Source organism: Megalops cyprinoides, chromosome 7 (assembly GCF_013368585.1).
Source record: "Megalops cyprinoides isolate fMegCyp1 chromosome 7, fMegCyp1.pri, whole genome shotgun sequence".
NCBI classification, from domain to species: domain Eukaryota; kingdom Metazoa; phylum Chordata; class Actinopteri; order Elopiformes; family Megalopidae; genus Megalops; species Megalops cyprinoides.
Window position 1 is genome coordinate 38,999,083 of NC_050589.1, and position 20,256 is coordinate 39,019,338.

Sequence of the window (20,256 nt, forward strand, 5' to 3'; positions counted from 1 at the left end):
TGGATAGGAGGGGAGGAGAATTTCAGCACCACAGCCTTGTGTGCCCCACCCCCACCCCCCTAGAGTAATCCTTTATCTACAGGCAATCTCATGGATTTTGCTTAGTATCTTCACATACCACTGCCTACAGAGGTTTATCTGTTTTTTCTTGTCATTGTGGTTTTGCCCCAGGCTTTGGCTCACATCACCTCATTCGTGTGAATGCTGAAGCCATGCAAGACTCCCACATGAGGAGTCACTGTAGTCATGTGACTCACTGTTGAGCTGAAACCACGTCCACATAACAGCACACCTGGGGGAAAAGGGCAGGCTGGGAAACACTGCAAGCACAGGACCACGTGGTGCATGAATGAAGAATCACCATTCAGGCAGCCCCGGATTCAATCTAACAAACACCACATTTTCAGGTGATGAAACACAACAACAAACAGCCTGCAACCTTCACCAAGACAAGGCTGGGCTGCGGTTTTGTCAGTTGCCTCCCCAGTTTCAGCATTTTCCTCTGCTGGTCACTGAGTAGCTGGTTAATGTAATTGTTACTTTTACTAACAAGATGCTAAAAGTTACTCCACAATATCAGTGTTAACTGTATGTATCAAAATATGTAACAAAATTACTATCCAGAACATTCTCTGCCATTGTCTCCCAATGGTGGAATGACCTTCCATACGTCATTCGTTCTGCCGAATCCCTCACTATTTTTAAGAAACATCTGAACACACAGCTCTTCCACACTAACCTGATCACCTGAATCAGTACCACCTAAAGCAATTTATGTCCTAAACTCTCTATCAGCTACACTACCGTTCAAAAGTTTGGGGTCACTTAGAAATTTCCTTGTTTTCCATGAAAATATACATGAGTTTGAATAGGAAATATAACAAAATGAATAGGAAATATAGTCATTGACAAGGTTAGAAATAATGATTTTTAATTGAAATAATAATTGTGTCCTTCAAACTTTGCTTTTGTCAAAGAATCCTCCATTTGCAGCAATTACAGCCTTGCAAATCTTTGGCATTCTAGTTGTCAATTTGTTGAGGTAATCTGAAGAGACGTCACCCCATGCTTCCTGAAGCACCTCCCACAAGTTGGATTGGCTTGATAGGCACTTCTTACGTCAAGCTGCTCCCACAATAGCTCAACAGGGTTTAGATCCGGTGACTGTGCTGGCCACTCCATTATAGACAGAATACCAGCTGACTGCTTCTTCCCTAAATAGTTCTTGCATAGTTTGGAGCTGTGCTTTGGGTCATTTTCATGTTGTAGGAGGAAGTTGGCTCCAATCAAGCGCCGTCCACAGGGTATGGCATGGCGTTGCAAAATGGAGTGATAGCCTTCCTTCTACAAGATCCCTTTTACCCTGTACAAATCTCCCACTTTACCACCACCAAAGAGGCCCCAGACCATCACATTGCCCCCACCATGCTTGACAGTAGGGCTGTATCGCATGCCAGTTTTTGCATTTGAATTTTAGACAACCTTTTTCAAACCATTTGAAGCTTCGAATGTCTGTGACGTGATGTCATCGTTTTAGCCTGTTGTTTTGGCATTTCATAAGTGACCAAATGAATGTAACAAACAGTTCTGTCTCCAATAGTTCAACCGGCATTTGCTTTAGTGTACGGAATTATTCCTGTGCGATTTCATGACACATAATTCATTCCGTAAACTGCTGACTCATGAAATGTACTGGACCAAAGCCCTTTTATGCACATCATACCTTCAGTAACACAGAAAAACAGTTAAGTGGACAAAATGAACATTCGATGGCATGGAATGATGATCATATAGTGCATTCTGCATTTTGTGCCACAAAAGCATAAATGCTGGCCTGGGACACCTATTACGTGGACAGAATTACTTCAGTCAGCACATTGAGTTTCTTTTGACCACAAATGAAAAGCACAACGGTCAATTCAGTGCACGACAGGAATCCGTTTTGTTTTCTGTACATGAAAGTATGTTCTCTTCAGTATTTCGTGGACACAATGCTAACGCGTTTGTGTTTTTCGTGGACAAAACATGTTACGGTGTCACATGGTTTCATATAGAATTTATACGTTTTGTAGCACAGAAGGCATTTTGTCTGCGAAAAAAGATCTGTTACACTTGGCGGTGACCCACAGTTTATTGGCAAAATTATGTAAAATGATAATAAAAACTAGGTTGCTTTAAGATCTAAATTTCTCGTATTACAGTAGCAATAACCATAAAATGGCAACTGAGTACCCATCCTAAAAATCAAATGCTTAATTTCACAATCGAATGCCAATTCAATGAACAAAGCTTCGAAGCTTCGAATTTTTCAGTACAGCCCTACTTGACAGATGGCGTCAAGCACTCCTCCAGCATCTTTTCATTTGGTCTGCGTCTCACGAATGTTCTTCTTTGTGATCCAAACACCTCAAACTTAGATTCTGTCCATAACACTTTTTCCAATCTTCCTCTATCCAGTATCTGTGTTTCTTTGCCCATCTTAATCTTTTCTTTTTATTGGCCAGTCTGAGATATGGCTTTTTCTTTGCAACTCTGCCTAGAAGGCCAGCACCCCGGAGTCGCCTCTTCACTGTTGATGTCAAGACTGGTGTTTTGCGGGTACTATTTAATGAAGCTGCCGGTTGAGGACCTGTGAGGTGTCTGTTTCTCAAACTAGACACTCTAATGTATTTGTCCTCCTGCTCAGTTGTGCACCAGGGCCTCCCACTCCTCTTTCTATTCTGGTTAGAGCCAGTTTGCGCTGCTCTGTGAAAGGAGTAGTACACAGCGTTGTACAAGGTCTTTATTTCTTGGCAATTTATCGCATGGAAAAGCCTTCATTTCTCAGAACAAGATGAGTTTCAGAAGGAAGTTCTTTGTTTCTGGCCATTTTGAGCCTGTAATCGAACCCACAATTGCTGATGCTCCAGATACTCAACTTGTCTTAGGGTGTAGTCACACTAGGCAATCTGTACCGTGCCCGAGCACATGTGACCCTCAAAGTCCAGTTCGTTTGACTAGTGTGATCGCTCCGCACCGTGCCCGGGCCCGCTTGAAGAGGTGGGCTCGGGCACGGTTCAGTTGGACTTGGGCACGGTACGCATCAGTGTGATCGCTAACCGTGCCCAAGCACGGAACTCAAACATGACGTCAATGATGCAACTGTCCCATTTCACAAATATATCCATTATAGCAACAGTTAGCTGGATATCTGTTCGCTACACACCCAGTCATAATAATTCCTTTAAAGCATCATTTGATTAGCCAGCTAACTTCCTTAAATATAACAAGCTGGCTGCCTGCAAAATTCGATTGGTTAGTTCTGTAGATCTATACCTAAAAATAACTCTGTGGATCCCCACATTAGCTTGATTACTAGCAAGCGAATAAAACTAACCATACTTTACGTGGCGATGTAAGCATTGCTGTTGTCAGGGGTTTAGTCAGAGTATCACAAAGGAAACAGCCAACTGTTTAAGTAGCTAGTCTTCAACAATCGTTCAGATAGGTAGCCTGTTAGCTAACTAGCTATGTTTGTCAAATCTATCGCTAGATAGCTAACATTAGCTCCCCAGCCAGTTAGTAGCCACTTTTGATTATGCAACACAGCATAACCCAAATATTCTTGAATGAATTGAAAAGTGTACTATCCAAGCAGTAATAGAAGATGCTTGTTGTTGTAATGATGACAGTAGCACACACACAAGTAGTAGCCCTAACTGGTTAACATTAGCTAACATTATTGTGATTAGGCTACTGTACTGAACTCCATTGTGCTGTGCGAGAGCGCTTTTCTTCAGCACAAAAAATTGCATCGTGATGACTTAAGCGTGCTCGGGCCCAGAACGTTAAGCACAATGTGAGCGCAGGTCAGCGGGGGAGTGGGAAGGGGGGACAATCGTGCTCGGGCACAGTACACGGCAACCGGGCCTAGTGTGAGTACACCCTAAAGAAGGCCAGTTTTATTGCTTCTTTAATCAGCACAGCAGTTTTCAGCTGTGCTAACATAATTGCAAAAGGTTTTCTAATGATCAATTAGCCTTTTAAAATGATAAACCTGCATTAGCAAACACAGCGTGCCATTGGAACACAGGACTAATGGTTGCTGATAATGGGCCTCTGTACACCTATGTAGATATTCCATTAAAAATCAGCCATTTTCAGCTACGATAGTCATTTACTACATTAACAATGTCTACACTGTATTTCTGATCAATGTGATGTTATTTTAATGGACAAAAAAATTGCTTTTCTTTTACAAACAAGGAAATTTCCCCAAACTTTTGAACGGTAGAGTACCTTGTACCTTGTCCAGCCAACTATTAATATTTGGTCATGCAGCACTTCTAGTATTGTGACTCCATGTATGACTTTCACTTGTGTTGTACTCTGCCTCACTTGTAAGTCACTTTGGATAAAAGCACCTGCCAAATGAATAAATGTAAATGTAATGTAAATGTATCTGCAGCACATTTATCCAGAAAAGCGGAGAAATGGTGACCTTATAGATCACCATAGGCCTCCAGGTATACACTAGCATGGCATAGGTATGTTGCTCTTATGGACAGATGTTAGCACCATGTGCATTGAAACAATGAATTTGAAAGTCACTGGATGAATGTCTTCCAAAAACAAATACATAAAATGAAAAGACAGTTGCGTGACAATGTCTGGGAGAAGATTATCAAAGTCACTGACATCTGTTACATTCTCTTATAGATAAATGGATAAAAGTTGAATTAAGCTGTTATGTTTTGAGCTTCTGAGATAACAACTGTGTTCCCACCTGTCACAAAACCAGTATCTTAAATTTAGGCAAAATTCAATAATACAGTGACCGTCAGTAGCTAAATCATGTCCAAGATCACAGAGAAAAAATGTTATGTTGACACCAAATCAAATTTTTAAATGACATATATCTGTAACATACAGGAGGGCCACTGGCACCAAGCCTTTTGCCATAGACGGCATGCAGGGCTGAGATAGGGAAACTGTCTGTGTGGTGCTCAGAAAATAACCTGTCACTGAACGTCCTTAAAACAAAAGAACTTATCATGGACTTCAGGAAACACAGGCCACGCCCCTCTCCTCATCAATGGAGAATGTGTGAAAACTGTCACCACCTTCAGGTTTCTGGGCACCCACATCTCTGCAGATCTCTCCTGGACATCCAACACCAAGGCCTTAGTGAAGAAGGCCCTGCAGCAGCTGCACTTCCTGTGTGTCCTCAGGAAGAACAACCTGGACAAGAAGCTGCTGCTGGCCTTCTATCACTCCTCTGTGGAGAGCATATTAACATACTCTCTGGGGGTGTGGTATGCAGGCTCCACAGCTGAGGATAGGAAGGCTGTGCGGAGGGTTATTAACACCACCCAAAAAATTATCAGCTGCCCTCTGCCCTCCCTGGACGACATATCCAGATCCCGTTGCCTCAGTAAAATTAAGGCCATCACAGGAGACCCCTCGCATCCCGCCTATCACCTGTTTGACCTGTTGCCCTCTGGACGGTGCATCAGGTCAATCAAGTCCCACACCACCAGACTAACCAACAGCTTCTTCCCCTGGGCCATACGGACTGCTAACAAACACTGACACCCCCCCGCCCCACACACAACCCAACCACCACCCTCTACCTCAATACAACTGTGCAATTCCACTGTACACTTTAAGTTTTTAAAAGGTCATATTTATTGCACAAGTTTTTCTTAATATTTAAAATGTGTGTCTTCTTTTTAATTAGTATTTTATTGTATTTATTGTATTTTATTGTATCTATACATAATGTCGTGTGCCTTATTTGTATTGTGTTTATATAAATGTTCCACAGTGCACTGTTGTTGCAGACCACCCACAATTTCGTTGTACCCCACCGTGCAATGACAATAATGTCTATTCTGATTCTGATAATACAAAAACAAATACAAAAAATCTAGTGAGTTCTAACACACCTAAAATGGCACCATACAGTTTGAGCTTTGCCTGTTCACAGGTGTGGTAATAAGAGCATGTTTTGATTTGCCTTCATCAAATACTGTGAGTACCTGAATGCTGTTTAGTTGAATGTGATTAAATTCCCCTACATGATACAGATATGGGTCTTACTGCACACTCTCCGTTAACAGTCTGGGAATGCTCTGACGAAAAGCCCACACCAGGCATCTTCTCTTGTAGTTTCACTGTTTCAAAACTCAGTGATGTTGTTAATTAATGCTGACCTCTTGATAATCAAACAGGCTGCATATGACTTTTAAGCCTGGCTCTCAAAATCTTATGTCTCTTTTCTCTTTCCATTTCCCACAACTCCCGTCAAAACTGTGGTATGACCAACTAAATAATCAGATTCAGATTCAAATATCAGATTTCGATTATTTAGTTGGTCATACCACAGAGTTCACTCAGCTCCAAACATGTTTTAACTTAAATATTTTAATCCATAGCTACAGAGTGCGAGAGATGTTTTATTTGTAATTAGCCCGCGTGTGACGTAAACAGTGATATCATGTGATTTGCACACAAACACAACTGTGAGGAAAGCAACGTTTGACTCATACCAATTGTGGCAAGCCTAGTCGTTGAATAAAAGTTACCAATATTCTTACCCGGTATCACTGTCACCGGTATTGTTACTACTTATATACTAAGACATTCATGCTGTATATCATCTTGGTTATTTTACCTACAAACAAGATAAACTTTTAAGACACTAAAGCACAAATTAGCTAAAATTCACATTAGGCCATCGAAAATTACTGACATAGGGAAGGTAGAAACTGTCTTTTCAAAACCACGATATCTGTATTGTTTGTTAATCTCAACACACTACCGTAAAGTAAATTAAACATGAGATTGCGCAACATTTGAGGCGTGTAGGTGTCAGTTATGGCATATTTCGTCGAATAAAATATTTCTTTGGGCGTGATATTGCAACATTTTGCAAACAGGCTGTGGTCTATTTTTGTTACGGCAGATCTCTAACTGTGTAGCGTTAAGGGGATAACTGTAGATGCCAGTTTAACATAGAAACCACATTCACATCTTTTCACATTATATAAAGTTAAATCTGAATACAATCATACTGTATTTTAGTAATATGTATGTAGCCGTAGGATATGTGACAAAACACTGAACTTTCAGACTAACTCGCTAGCTAGGTACAATACTGTAGCCTACACAGTGTGTGAAACGTATTACTCCTGAATTAGTATTACTCCTTTCCACGACTCGGCACCACGAAAAAATGTGTAATCGTGAAAATATTCCTATTGCTAATATTCCCGCTGTAGAGTAGTCAGCTTGCCAGTAAATTTGTGGGTACACTTGTTCCGCCCCATCGCATTACGACTTAATTCACATTTAGATAAGCAGTAGACTGTCCCACGGCGGAACGGGCCATCTCATTTACATCAAAGCTATTGTTTAAATAAATAAATAAATACATTTTAAAAATTAAACATCAAATGAAGAACGATCAACATTCATACCGGTATGCTCCCTGTACTAATGCGAAAACACAAGATACAGACAAGCTAGACTTGCTAAATGAGCTTATCTAGCGACATAAAACAGTTTACATCGCCTCCACAAATCAGTGTTCTATTTTTTTAATATTTCACACAAAACACAAAACATACATATTTATAGCTTGCCACAAAGAGTGACGGGATATGCGCAAGTGTGGTGTGTTGTGTGCAGTACATTTTTAAAGAAGAAGCGGAAATGGATTGATATGAAAAAGGGCAGATTCTCAACATCTCGCAATACCCCGTCATCACGGATATGGCTTGCTGTGGGTTTTTCTAGTTTTGATACTGAAATCCATTCGATAGATTGTGTCACGACGCCTAAGAATTGAAGGTAAGAGAAAAAAGTACCAGGGTTTATCTGGCAAGTGCATAATTCGGCCCTTTCCCTTCATATTCTCGTGCAAGCCTTACCTTCAGACAGCTCCAAATCCAACTCGGCCAGCTGCTCCTTAACGTCTTTGGGCAGACCGGACAAATCCACACCTCGCTCCGCCATAGTGAAACAAATACTACAGTAAGTGCTTACAGTAAAATAAAAATGTATAATGAATTAAGATCCTTCTTCACGACACCGATCATGGATTATAATATGGGTAACAATCCATTCGTGTGTCTAATTCCGCCATAACGAGGAAAAACTCACAGATGCAAATAGTCACGTGATCTTGTTGGGACGCACTATTCCACAGCATCTATGTGGCCCCCTATCGGCCGCAAACATAACTGCACCCAATTCAAACAACAGTATCACAGGCTACAGCATAATACGCTTTTCGTTCCCTCTGCTGGCACTTTTGGGTAACTGCGAATTCCTGCTTTTCAAAATACTCTGAAATACGTACATTAGGACATAGCATCAGTACTGCGGATGTTTTAGTAGACCTAGAAATTCCACTATACACATTCTGAAATAAGTCCGCCCATCTACTATTTTCTCAGAAAAATCAATCCAATAAAATTTCGTGAATATTTTCTATTTGTTACCATTTTATTAACTGGGTTAGAAAAACACGTCTACGTAGAAAACGAATTATCTTTCGATTCCGATCACCAGCGGTCTGAAAAAACTGCAACAAAGCAATGAAGACTATCATTTTCTTTAGTGCATGTATTTACAAGTTCACAAACTTCTGAATTCTAAGAAACCTTATATATATTTTTTTTAATTATTAAAATGGCAGCATGGTAAGTGTTCATAGTATTTCACTGTAGCATGCATGAAAAAGTTCATATACAATTTATATATATATATATATATATATATATATATATATATATATATATATATATATAGTACAGATATGTACAATACATTGAAATTTTTGAAATTACCAGATTAACATATGTGAGTGCAACACAAAATATATTTATACACAAACAGCAACTTGAAATGTTATTAATAGTTTGAATTGCTTTTAGTTCAGGAGGGGGTAATGTCAGGTATGTACAGTGTTGTTTTAAATTGCTCACATATTGGGAAAATTTAAAAATATGAATTTCATTTGAAACTGATTCCATAATAAATAGTGATGTGCTTCATGCTGAACAGGAGAGAGGAGTCTGCCTATGTAAGGTGCAGCAAAGATCCAACAGAGCACCTGCACCAGCAGAACAAGACAAACAGTTAACACAAATACGTCAAGGCAGTTAGTGGAAAAACTGCCTCGGAAAAACTAACAGAATAGCCATCTTTGAGTATACGACACAACTAGTAAGGCTTAAAAAACTAAGTAAAAGTAAAAAAAAAAGAGATGAACTTCTAAATGTCATTCTTGCAACCAAAACAGATAAGAATTTATTATAGCAGGCATCTGTATAGTCCTGACAACAGCACACAATTAAAAAAATAAAACTTGAAAAAGTGCTAATGACAATTACTATGATGATAGCTGAGTAAAGTCTTTTTTTCTTTTCAACCTTTTGTCTTTAGGGACTGTGATACAGGTATGGGAGATAGATGAAGACAGAGGTTTCATTGGGACTGCAAGAGTAAAGGTTCAGCAATGTATAAGATATGTATTAAGGAGCTGCTAAGTAATCCTCTATATGTATACACATACATACACAAGACAAAATGTGGCAAACTTTTGTCACTGAAAAAGAACCTATTATGGGGATGTTTCTTATTCAGGACTAAGGAAAAAAAACAAAAACAAAAAAAATTGAGAAAAATATGCGTATTGTTTTTAGTGCACTTACCCATGCCCTTAAAATTTAAACAATTTCAAATGTTTCATTTTTTTGCCACACAACACACTGCATACCAAATACATGAGATGTGAGGATTTTGGTCATGTATGAATTTTGAGAGACATTAAAATGTTGTTTTCTGTGAGTTTCCCCCCCATTTTCTTTATGACTGTGTTTGACTGTGTTGCGCTGTGTTGTGGTCCCAGAAAGAACCACGGATTCAGTCCAGCTCTGGAGGCAAATGCATCCAACTGCAAGGGCTGAATGCGTCCGACTGCAGGGGGCCGACTGCGTCTGACTGCAGGGAGGTGGACTGCAGCTCAATGCAGTCTCTCCAAGTGGAGAACTAAGTTTCACTTGCTTCAAATGACAGTCATGAGACACCGCCACCAGTACACAACAGGAAGACAAGGACAGTGTGATCACTGCTGACAAAAGTGCTCCAAATCTACCCTGTCCCATGCCTTTCTGGGGTTTTCACAATGATGTGGATGCTGTGGTGTATTTCATCTTTTCCCTTTGTCAGGGGGTTTGTCACGCAGCTAGAATAACCAGCGAAGACTACATGCTCCTCTCAAACACAACACTTTCCATAAGTCCCACCACTACCAGCTTGTCCAGGGAGAGGAAGGAGGCACTAGTGTGATTTAAGGCAGACTCTGTTTTTTGTTTGTTTTTTTTTTTAAACACATAGAGTGTGTGTGTGTGTGTGTGTGTGTGTGTGTGTGTGTGTGTGTGTGTATATGAGACAGTTGGGACTGCAGTGTTATTGTGAAGGGGATCTGATCCATCGCATTTGACCTAGGCTGTTCTAAATGAAGCACAACAGGAAGAGAGGAAGACGGTACGCAGGTAAAGAGAATGACTTTACAGAGAGAACCATTGAAGAGACCTAGCCATTCAGGTCAAGGCAGCCAATAGAGAGACATAGTGGAAGAAGCATGGGACGCAAAGAGCTGACCTGCAATGCAACATGAATGCGGACATTCACTTCAACTAGTCTTAAGGTGCTATTTGTGCCTACTTTCCCAAATGCCTTTTTTAGTAAATCCTGTTTTGTCTGGGGGCCAGAGCTGACACAATGCACACAGGTACAGAGCACAGAGGGGGAAAATAGGAGAAAAATATTGCATGCCAGCAAAACCAGACATTAGTGTATCAGACACTTTGACTCAGTAACCACCACAATATATATATTCTGATGTACATTTATATGTACACACAAGCACACACGCACCCACACACATGCACACAGAACCTTTTATAAAATATATTATACAGGGGTATAAATGAGGTCAGCTATTAGTGAAGTTCTGGCGATGTTTGCACTTGTCAATGAACAAGATGGCACCTGTGATTATGTCACTCACTACCACTGAGCCAGTGTCCCTGGTAAAAGATAAGGGACTTCTGAAACTGCCTCCTTTTCTAGCAAATCGTGACAGAAAGGCAGAGTCAAAAGGAGAAGAGGAGAACAAAAGGGAAGGCTCTGCGTACAGTAACTCCCTGATCAAGGACAATCCATGAATAAAACTCTGCATGTGGTATAATATTACAGTGTGCCCACGTGTGTGTGGTAAGTGTTACAGTGTGTGGTACGTGTTTTAGTGTGACGGTGTATTTGTGTTATGGTTTATGGTGTGTCTGTATGTGTGCGGCACACACTGAAGAGTGTGTGTGGTGTTGACAATGAGAGTGCACTCAGGACAAGTTTTGCAGTCCTACAGTCCAGTGAAGATGAGGGGTGGAGTACAAGGTGTGGTCAGAAGGGTGGGTGGAGTCCAGCCCCTGTAGTCTGTGGCCTCATGAAAAGGAAGCTCTCAGAGAGTCCCAGTGCAGTCCCACAATGCTGCTGAGCTCCAGGCCAGAGCGAAGAGGGGGGCGCTGGTGAGGTCAGGGAAAGAGACAGGGTGGGAGGCAGGGGGGGAAGGATTGGGCAGGGACGAGAGAGAAAGACCTCCTCTCCCCACCCTCCCCCAGTAAGGGGCGGGGTCTGCAGAGTTCAGGGCCACGCCAAGCTCATCATCTGGCGGCTGGCTGGGACTGTGTGGCCATGATGACATGGGAGGAGGAGCCGCCCCCACTCTCACCCCCCCGCTGGCTGCCCATCCCCGCCAGCACAGACATGGCCACCGCCTCGGCCGCCGCCCGCGCACTCAGCCCGTTGGGCCCAGCTGAGGGGCTGGGGGCCAGGGAGCTGTGCTGGATGACGGCCGCTGGGGAGCCTGTGGGCTCCGACAGCTCCTTCAGGCTCTCTTCCCCTGTAGCAAGGACACAGAGACAACAGAGTCACACTTGTTCCTGTACATATCAGGCATCTGAGAGTCACCCCCTCCCTCTACATCAAGTTCACTTCACTTTACTGGCAGGAAGTATACTCTGTAAATATTGCTAAGGCATTTTGAGCTGGTACAGATACTCTTCTGTCCATATCTGTGTCCCTCCCTCTCCCTGGCACATACTCACCCAGGTAGGCAGTCTTTTTCTGCATAGTGGTCACAGGACAGTCCTTGTGGGCCAGCAGCAGCTGTTTCAGATGGGCAACCTCGTTCCGTAACAGAGACACCTCGTTCTGACAGACAAACGGAGAAACCATAACACCGCAAACATTACAACCTGGCGGGATCTGAAGACACACACACACGCAGACACATATAGCAGTAGTCCATCATTACATCAACACTTTGGCACACAGATGAGTGGGCAGTCCAGATGGTTTACGCAGGATAGATTCACTCCCTGACGAATGGACTTGGGGGGGACACTAACAGACAGACCATGGACCCAAACTCACAGACTATACAGATACAGTCACAGGAAAAAAAGACAATGGAGGCACACTCACAGACAGAGAGACATTCATGGAAGTCAACTCCTCGGCCTTCTTCTCCAGAGAGTTGACCCACAACTTGCGTTTCTGTCGGCAACGTGAGGCTGCTGCCCGGTTCCGCTCCAGGAAGCGCTGTCTTCTCTCATCAGGATCATCCTCGGCCGTCCTCCGTCTCCGCCCACCAGTAGGCTGGGCCGGTGAAACCTACAAAAGTGGCCACACGTTAGCAGAACTCGTGTCTAGCAGCAGGGCTTTCCCCCTGTACCTCAGTTTTAGCAAACTTGACTGTGTATATGTGTGTTTGTACCTGTGACTGTACAGGCAGTAGGGTGTAGAGATGTGTGTATACCTGTGGCTGTACAGGCAGTAGGGTGTAGAGATGTGTGTATACCTGTGGCTGTACAGACAATGGGGTGTAGGGAGGTGTGTGTGTGTATACCTGTGGCTGTACAGACAGTGAGGTGTAGGGGGGTGTACGTGTATACCTATGGCTGTACAGACAGTAGGGTGTAGGAAGGTGTGTCTATACCTGTGGCTGTACAGACAGTGGGGTGTAGGGATGTGTGTGTGTATACCTGTGGCTGTACAGACAGTGAGGTGTAGGGAGATGTGTATGTATAGCTTTGGCTGTACAGTGAGGTGTAGGGAGGTGTATGTGTACACCTGTGGCTGTACAGACAGTGGGGTCTAGAGAGGTGTGTGTATACTTGTGGATATGTGAGCAGTGGGGTATAGGGAAGTGTGCATGTATACCTGTGGCTGTACAGACAGTGGGGTGTAGGGATGTGTGGATGCATACCTGTGGATGAGTGAGCAGTGGAGTATAGGGAAGTGTGCATGTATACCTCGGGCTGTACAGAGGGTGGGGTGTAGGGATGTGTGTATGTACACCTGTGGATGTGTGAGCAGTGGGGTATAGGGAAGTGTGCATGTATACCTGTGGCTGTGCGGGCGATGGGGCATCTGGTTGCTGCACGAGCAGCTGGCTCTGCTCCTGTCTCTGAGGCACCATGGTGCTGGACCCCATAGCAACAGCCCCACAGTTCTGCCCTGCAGGGGTCTGCTGGGACAGCGCTGCCTTCAGTCTCTGTGGGGAACAGCAGTGCACAGAATGCCATGAACACACAGGAGTAGGCATCTGGGCAAATCGTGTTTTCTAAGAAATCTTCTCAACGCCAAGTTAACAGCAAAAATCATCACAAACAAAGTTCCTAACAAAATGATTTTTCCAATTTTTCACACATTGCATTCATCCTGCATTGCACCTCTTCAACAACTTAAAACTTTCTGGACTTCTCCTCACAAGATCCACAATCTTAATTGAATGGCTGAAGTATTATTCAAAATTGAATAGCAATGACCAGATGGCAGAAGGCATATTTCAAAATCTATCTTTCCCAAAATCTATCCCAACAAACAAGTGCAAAGAAAGAAACAGATTACAGGGTTCATTGAAATTTAGTGAGCATATTCCACTGGAAGCAAAAATGACATATTGTGAAGCTTTACTGAGGCAGAATTTGTCAGTCTTCCCTATATGTAAGGCATGTTTAATCACGTATAAAGGAAAACAATACACTCAAAAGCCCAAGAGCCGAGTGCACAGTTTGGAGGAGAATGCACATGGGATAAGCACAGCCCATCTGATTTATGCCATTTAAAATGATGACTGTGCCTGGTTTGAAATGGGGATGAGAGTCTGAGAGAGTACCACTACTATGTTTTTAATGCAGGAACATGGAAAGTGGTCATTCTTTTTGGATTTCTATCTTAAACAAAGTGATTGGTCTATATTGACATAATCAGTACACATAACCAAACAGATTCAATTAACTCCTGTATACTTAAGTAACTGAACAAATGGTTGAAAAGTGTGTGTGTGTGCGTGCTTGTGCGTGCGTGCGAGTGAGAGAAAGAAAAGCTTACAGGAATGTGTGGAATTTAACATCCCTTGCAAGGACAGAGGGATGTTTCTCTTTAGTTATGTGTTGAGGAAATGGGTGAAGCTCCTCCTTTGATTATTCACTTGGCAGATGTTCTTATGCTATATTTTACACAGGCTCCACTTATACAGAGGGATATTTTTTGAAACTCAAGTTAAGCAATGTAATGTAACCATTTTCTCTCAAGACAGGAATATGTACCACTGATCATCACTGACCCAGTGTGCGTGTCTATGGGTGTATGTGTGCATGCATGTGTCTCTGTGTTTCAGTGCATACATGTGGATTAGATCATATGGTTGCAGGTCTGCAGCTGTAACCTACAGTAAGGTTCTTGACCAAAACTGTTTCAGTAAATGTCTGGCAGCATATATGGACAACACAAACATAAGTTACTCTGGATAAGGGTGTTTGTTAAAACAATGTGTGTTCCACAGTCAAATTATTCCATTTAAACACAAAGTATCACACACACATATATACACACACACACACACACACACACACCCCAAAACTCCATTTCAGTTAATTACCTATCCAGAATGATTTACATGGATTACATCCATTTATACAGCTAGATATTTACTTAGCCAGGTGTGGGTTGAGTACCTTGCCCAAGGGTACAACAGCAGTGCCTAAGCGGGAAAATTGAACCAGCAACCTTTTGGTCACAAGCCCTGTTGCTTACCACCATGCCGCACTGCTGTCTCGACTGAGCACAAAGAACATAGGTTCTTCAGGCAAGGGCTTATGCTTGGTATGCAGTGCAATGTGATGTAATGTAATGTAACATAATGCGACAGTGAAACAGGGAGCTAGACAGACACAGATCAGCTGTCCAGGGTGGCCTCACCATCTTGGCCTCGGAGTGCGGGTTGTACCCAGAGGGGGATGATGAGCCGCTGTTGTTGCCACCCAGTGGGGGGCCAGGGATCCCAGGAATGTTGGGTACCATGCACATGGGCCGGGCCAGCTGCACAGCACAGGAACAAACATCAACAGCCTTGCCGAACAGGGCAAACAGCAATGACCACATCAGATACAAAAAACAATAACTGATTTTAAACACTGGAATATCAACAACCTCACCAAACACATTCTACTCAGAAACCACATCAAACAAGATACGAAGAAGGATCCTTTGCCTATCTCCTGAGACCAGGCTTACTTAAAATGTTTCTAAAAGTCAGCAATACTGATTCTTGCATTGTATTTGTGTTTAAAATGTGTATATGTTTCAATACTAACAATAAACTGTTTTCAATGCTGTTTCCCCTTTATCCAGTCCTCTTCGGGAAATGCCAGTTGGATGTTACGCTTCTCTCACTGCAACAGCTACTGTGCTCATGCAAGGCCTTAGTGAAGGCAACCTTCTACTACACTCACAGCCAACTGCTACTATATTTCACACTGTATATCACCTTGGGTGATACAGTGAGCTCAGCGCCAACTGAAAGACCGTTGATATCATGGTGGTAACCTGCAGGTACCTGAAGAGCAATCCCTGCCAACATACCCACGCCTGTCCCTGGGAGAATGAAGCCAATTTGTTTCACTACTGCAGACTCCCAGTCATCAGCACCTGATGACATGGTTAGGATCGAACCTAAGCTCAGCCTGAGCCCAAAACAAACGCCTTAATCACCATGCTACCCGGGAGCACTCACAGAAATGGTGACAGAACACATCTAACTGCCATTTGTAATTGCCACTGTCTGTATGTGTACATGTCTAATGCCAGCTAACAGGTAATGGGCTTCACCTGACTAAACTAGCCGGTATGTGACTGCTGTGTTGGAAAGGAGGGCCATGAACTGAGCAAGCAGTTAGCACTTTGCTGTGGCTCTGTCAAGGCTGGGCCCTGAGTGTGTGATTGGGTTTTAAAATAAATAAATAATAATCATTATTTAACATATATTCTAATATGACATTATTTATTATTATTTATTGTCACACTCTGCAAGTAACTTCACCAAATACAATTAAATAAACAATCACACCAAACAGCCATACCAAGCATCAATGAGCACACCAAAAATGGCCAACATCAATAAGCACACCAAGCAGTGGCACTCACAGATATGACAGACGGCATCTGAACTGAGCCCGGGAGGACAGGAACTGCCTGTCCATTAGGAAGATGCATCATCATTGGGTAAGGACCTGTGGGAGAGCTGTACACAGAAGACAGAAACAAAGATACACACTGAAACCTCTGTTTAGTTCCAATTACATAACACTGGCAATATTTACTAAATGTATGTCATGCCAATAAATCATACTAAACTGGAAAAATGTAACTGATTTGAGAGAAAGAGAGAGAGAAAGGAAGAAATGAGAGAGGAAGAAAGGACAGACAAAGTGAAATTAACTCTTTGGAACAGAGATTTTTCTGATAATGTACACACAAAGAGGAAGGCAGACGAGGAGATGAATGGGCTGGCAGGGAATGGGCTGAAGTTTGGAGAGTAAACAGCAGGGTGGGACTCCTCTGTTGGCTGCTCTGCTGGCACACTCTTACCCAAGCTGGCGATTGGAAGGTGGGGCCTGGGTGATGACTGACGTCGGGGAGGGCATAGTGGGGTGCAGGGCATCATAACCCATGTGGATGGGCAGGGAGCCCGGCCGCACAATGGTGGGAGTGGGGGCCGAGCTCACTGCTGGCTTCGGGGGGGTCTCCTGTGGAAATAGGGCGGAGAAAGAGCTGATCATCTGAGACCGACTGTCTTCACCTCGCCCAACGAAGGCTATGATGCTTTGCTCTACCTGTTTGGAGTGGGATTGTGCTGTGTGGTTCAGGCACTACTGGCTCACTCCGCTCCTCCACCATCTATGTCTTACTCCACCTGTTCATCATTACTTCAACCCTTTTCCTTAATCCCTGGTCCCTTGTCTACAGTGCTGGCACTCCCGACACTATCCTCTGTCCATTAGCCCCCCCCCCCCCCTTCAGTCTGTCTTCTCTCCCTCCTTTATGTGCCTTGGGTCTATGCTGTCAATTCCATCTGTTCTGAGCACAAAGCTAAAACTGATCCAAGGCCATTTTTGAAGGGATCTTCAGAAATCACTCTCTGTCTCGCACCTCCCATTTTCCCCTTTCCCCTCTCCTCTGACCATTGCTCTCTCTTTCAAAACCCTTCCCTCTCAAAATTGGTCTAACCCTTCCCTCTCACCATTGGTTCCTTGCTGCTGTCAGACTTGCTGGAGATGGAGTCAGGACTGCCTGGGGGTGAAGAGTCAACCTCTACTGGTTCTTCCTCTTTCACCTTTACATCTGAGGGGGTCTGTAGAGTCATGTCCAGGGCACCACTTTGGGGAGGTGCAGGCAGCTGCACAAGGAGGGTCATGAGAGAGAGTGTTAGTGCACCGCCTTTCCTTCAAGAGAGGAAAAAATTACAGTCTGAACTTGAGCTCAAAAAGGTAAGAAATATTTTTGCCTTCCTGAACCCCATCCTAAATAATCTGAGCCATCCCTCTGTTTCTCCCATTTTTGATTTCTGCTCCTCTTCATCTCCACCTAAAACTCAACCCATGGCCACACCCCATCATATATGGCCACCATCCTCTCCACCTTCCTCTCCATGGCACCACACTCTCCCTCCCCCAGTCTCACAGGGTTTTTGGCCCTCTTGTCATCATCCTCCTGGGCCTTGCGGAACTCCTGCTCGAAGGAGCTTGCCAGCTCATTGAAAAGCCCCACCTCCTCACAGTTCTTCAGGAAGCGGGTTGGTGTGGGAGTCTGGTCTGTCAGGGCAGAAGGGGAGAGAACACATGGCACTTCAAGAGGATAACTCGCACCACTGCCATGAGCTATCACTAATCTGTATCTGGGCCAGGACTCTGGTGACAGTTTGGGATGATGTCAGCCTTCAGCAAAAAGTCTTTCAACAGACCCCTGACCTGATTCTGGACACACAGCTGATTTACACAAGATATACTAAATGCACCAGTGCTGCATACTATGATGTCAACACACAACTCTTCCTGTCTTCTTTGCCATCTGGCACATAGGTTTCTGCACACATTTCAGCTTTCCTGAAAGACATTCAGGACAAGTGGATGGTGGACCACTGCCTAAAGCTTAACCTGGCTAAGACTGAGAGCGTACTCATACTAGGCGATCCGTACTGTCCAAAGTCCAGTTCAGTTGACTAGTGTGATGTGTGACGTCAACGATGCAACTGTCCCATTTAACAAATATATCCGTTATAGCAACAGTTAGCTGAATATCTGTTAGTTACACACCCAGTCAAAATAAATCCTTCAAATCATAGTTTGATTAACTAGCTGACTTCCTTAAATATAACAAGCTGGCTACCTCCAAAATGACCTTTGATTGATTAGTTCTGTAGACCTATACCTAAAAATAACTCTGTGGATCCCCACATTAGCAAGCAAAATAAAACTAACCATACTTTACGTGACCATGTAAGCATTGCTGTTGTCAGGGGCTTAGTCAGAGTATCACAAATGAAACAGGCAACCTGTTAGTAAGTAGCTAGTCTTCAGTAATCCCCAGCCAGTTAGCAACGATTATGCAACACAGTGATTTTCAGTTAATCATGTTGCACGTATAAGAAGATTTTTACGGAGGCAGCTGACGTTGAGGGAGGAATTTGGAGCTGCTTTACTCGCAGACTACAATTCACGTTCATCAATAAGGTGAGAACCAGACCCGTTATTAACCCAAATATTCTTGAATGAATTGAAAAGTGTACTATCCAAGCAGTAATAGAAGATTCTTGTTGTTGTAATGATGACAGTAGCGCACACACAAGTAGTAGCCCTAACTGGTTAACATTAGCTAACATTACTGTGATTAGGCTACTGTAATCTGATACAAAATGGTCTGTCCCTTAGCATAATGACTGAAACATCAGCTGCCTAGGTAAAAATCTTCTTATACATGCAGCACGATTAAATGAAAATTGCTGCACTGCATAATCAGTAAATTTATAAGGCATGTGAGATGGCCGTGTGTCACTCCAAAAAAGGCACAAAGTAAGTAGAATCATGAACTCCATTGTGCTGTGTGAGAGCGCTTTTCTTCAGCACAAAAAATTGCATCGTGATGACGTAAGCGTGCTCGGGCCCAGAACGTTAAGCACAATGTGAGCGCAGGCCAGCGGGGGAGTGGGGGAGTGGGGAGGGGGGACAATCGTGCTCAGGCACAGTACACGGCAACCAGGCCTAGTGTGAGTACACCCTAAAGAAGGCCAGTTTTATTGCTTCTTTAATCAGCACAGCAGTTTTCAGCTGTGCTAACATAATTGCAAAAGGTTTTCTAATGATCAATTAGCCTTTTAAAATGATAAACCTGCATTAGCAAACACAGCGTGCCATTGGAACACAGGACTAATGGTTGCTGATAATGGGCCTCTGTACACCTATGTAGATATTCCATTAAAAATCAGCCATTTCCAGCTACGATAATCATTTACTACATTAACAATGTCTACACTGTATTTCTGATCAATGTGATGTTATTTTAATGGACAAAAAAATTGCTTTTCTTTTACAAACAAGGAAATTTCTAAGTGACCCCAAACTTTTGAACGGTAGTGTACCTTGTACCTTGTCCAGCCAACTATTGAAATTTGGTCATGCAGCACACTTCTAGTATTGCGACTCCATGTATGACTTTCACTTGTGTTGTACTCTGCCTCACTTGTAAGTCACTTTGGATAAAAGTACCTGCCAAATGAATAAATGTAAATGTAATGTAAATGTATCTGCAGCATATTCAACCAGAAAAGCGGAGAAATGGTGACCTTATAGACCACCATAGGCC

The 20,256-nt window shown here is 43.1% G+C and overlaps 2 protein-coding genes across 6 annotated transcripts in view; both read right to left on the reverse strand.

The window, feature by feature from the left end:
• The window catches only part of LOC118781279 (disco-interacting protein 2 homolog B-A), a 67,689-nt gene extending 59,534 nt beyond the window's left edge, over window positions 1–8,155 (reverse strand). For both annotated transcript variants that reach the window (XM_036534245.1, XM_036534244.1), the window contains exon 1: window positions 7,914–8,155. In XM_036534245.1, coding sequence (XP_036390138.1) covers window positions 7,914–7,998 — 85 coding nt within the window. In that variant the 5' untranslated portion in view covers window positions 7,999–8,155. The remainder of the gene's footprint in view (window positions 1–7,913) is intronic.
• Window positions 8,156–9,266: 1,111 nt separating this feature from the next.
• atf7a (activating transcription factor 7a) overlaps window positions 9,267–20,256 on the reverse strand; it is a 30,351-nt gene continuing 19,361 nt past the window's right edge. For all 4 annotated transcript variants that reach the window (XM_036533781.1, XM_036533783.1, XM_036533784.1 and 1 more), the window contains 9 exons: window positions 18,079–18,209; window positions 17,639–17,794; window positions 16,987–17,144; window positions 16,543–16,639; window positions 15,319–15,438; window positions 13,460–13,609; window positions 12,538–12,726; window positions 12,159–12,264; window positions 9,267–11,953 (listed from right to left, as the gene is read on the reverse strand). In XM_036533781.1, the coding sequence (XP_036389674.1) occupies window positions 11,715–11,953; window positions 12,159–12,264; window positions 12,538–12,726; window positions 13,460–13,609; window positions 15,319–15,438; window positions 16,543–16,639; window positions 16,987–17,144; window positions 17,639–17,794; window positions 18,079–18,209 (1,346 nt within the window). In that variant the 3' untranslated portion in view covers window positions 9,267–11,714. The remainder of the gene's footprint in view (window positions 11,954–12,158; window positions 12,265–12,537; window positions 12,727–13,459; window positions 13,610–15,318; window positions 15,439–16,542; window positions 16,640–16,986; window positions 17,145–17,638; window positions 17,795–18,078; window positions 18,210–20,256) is intronic.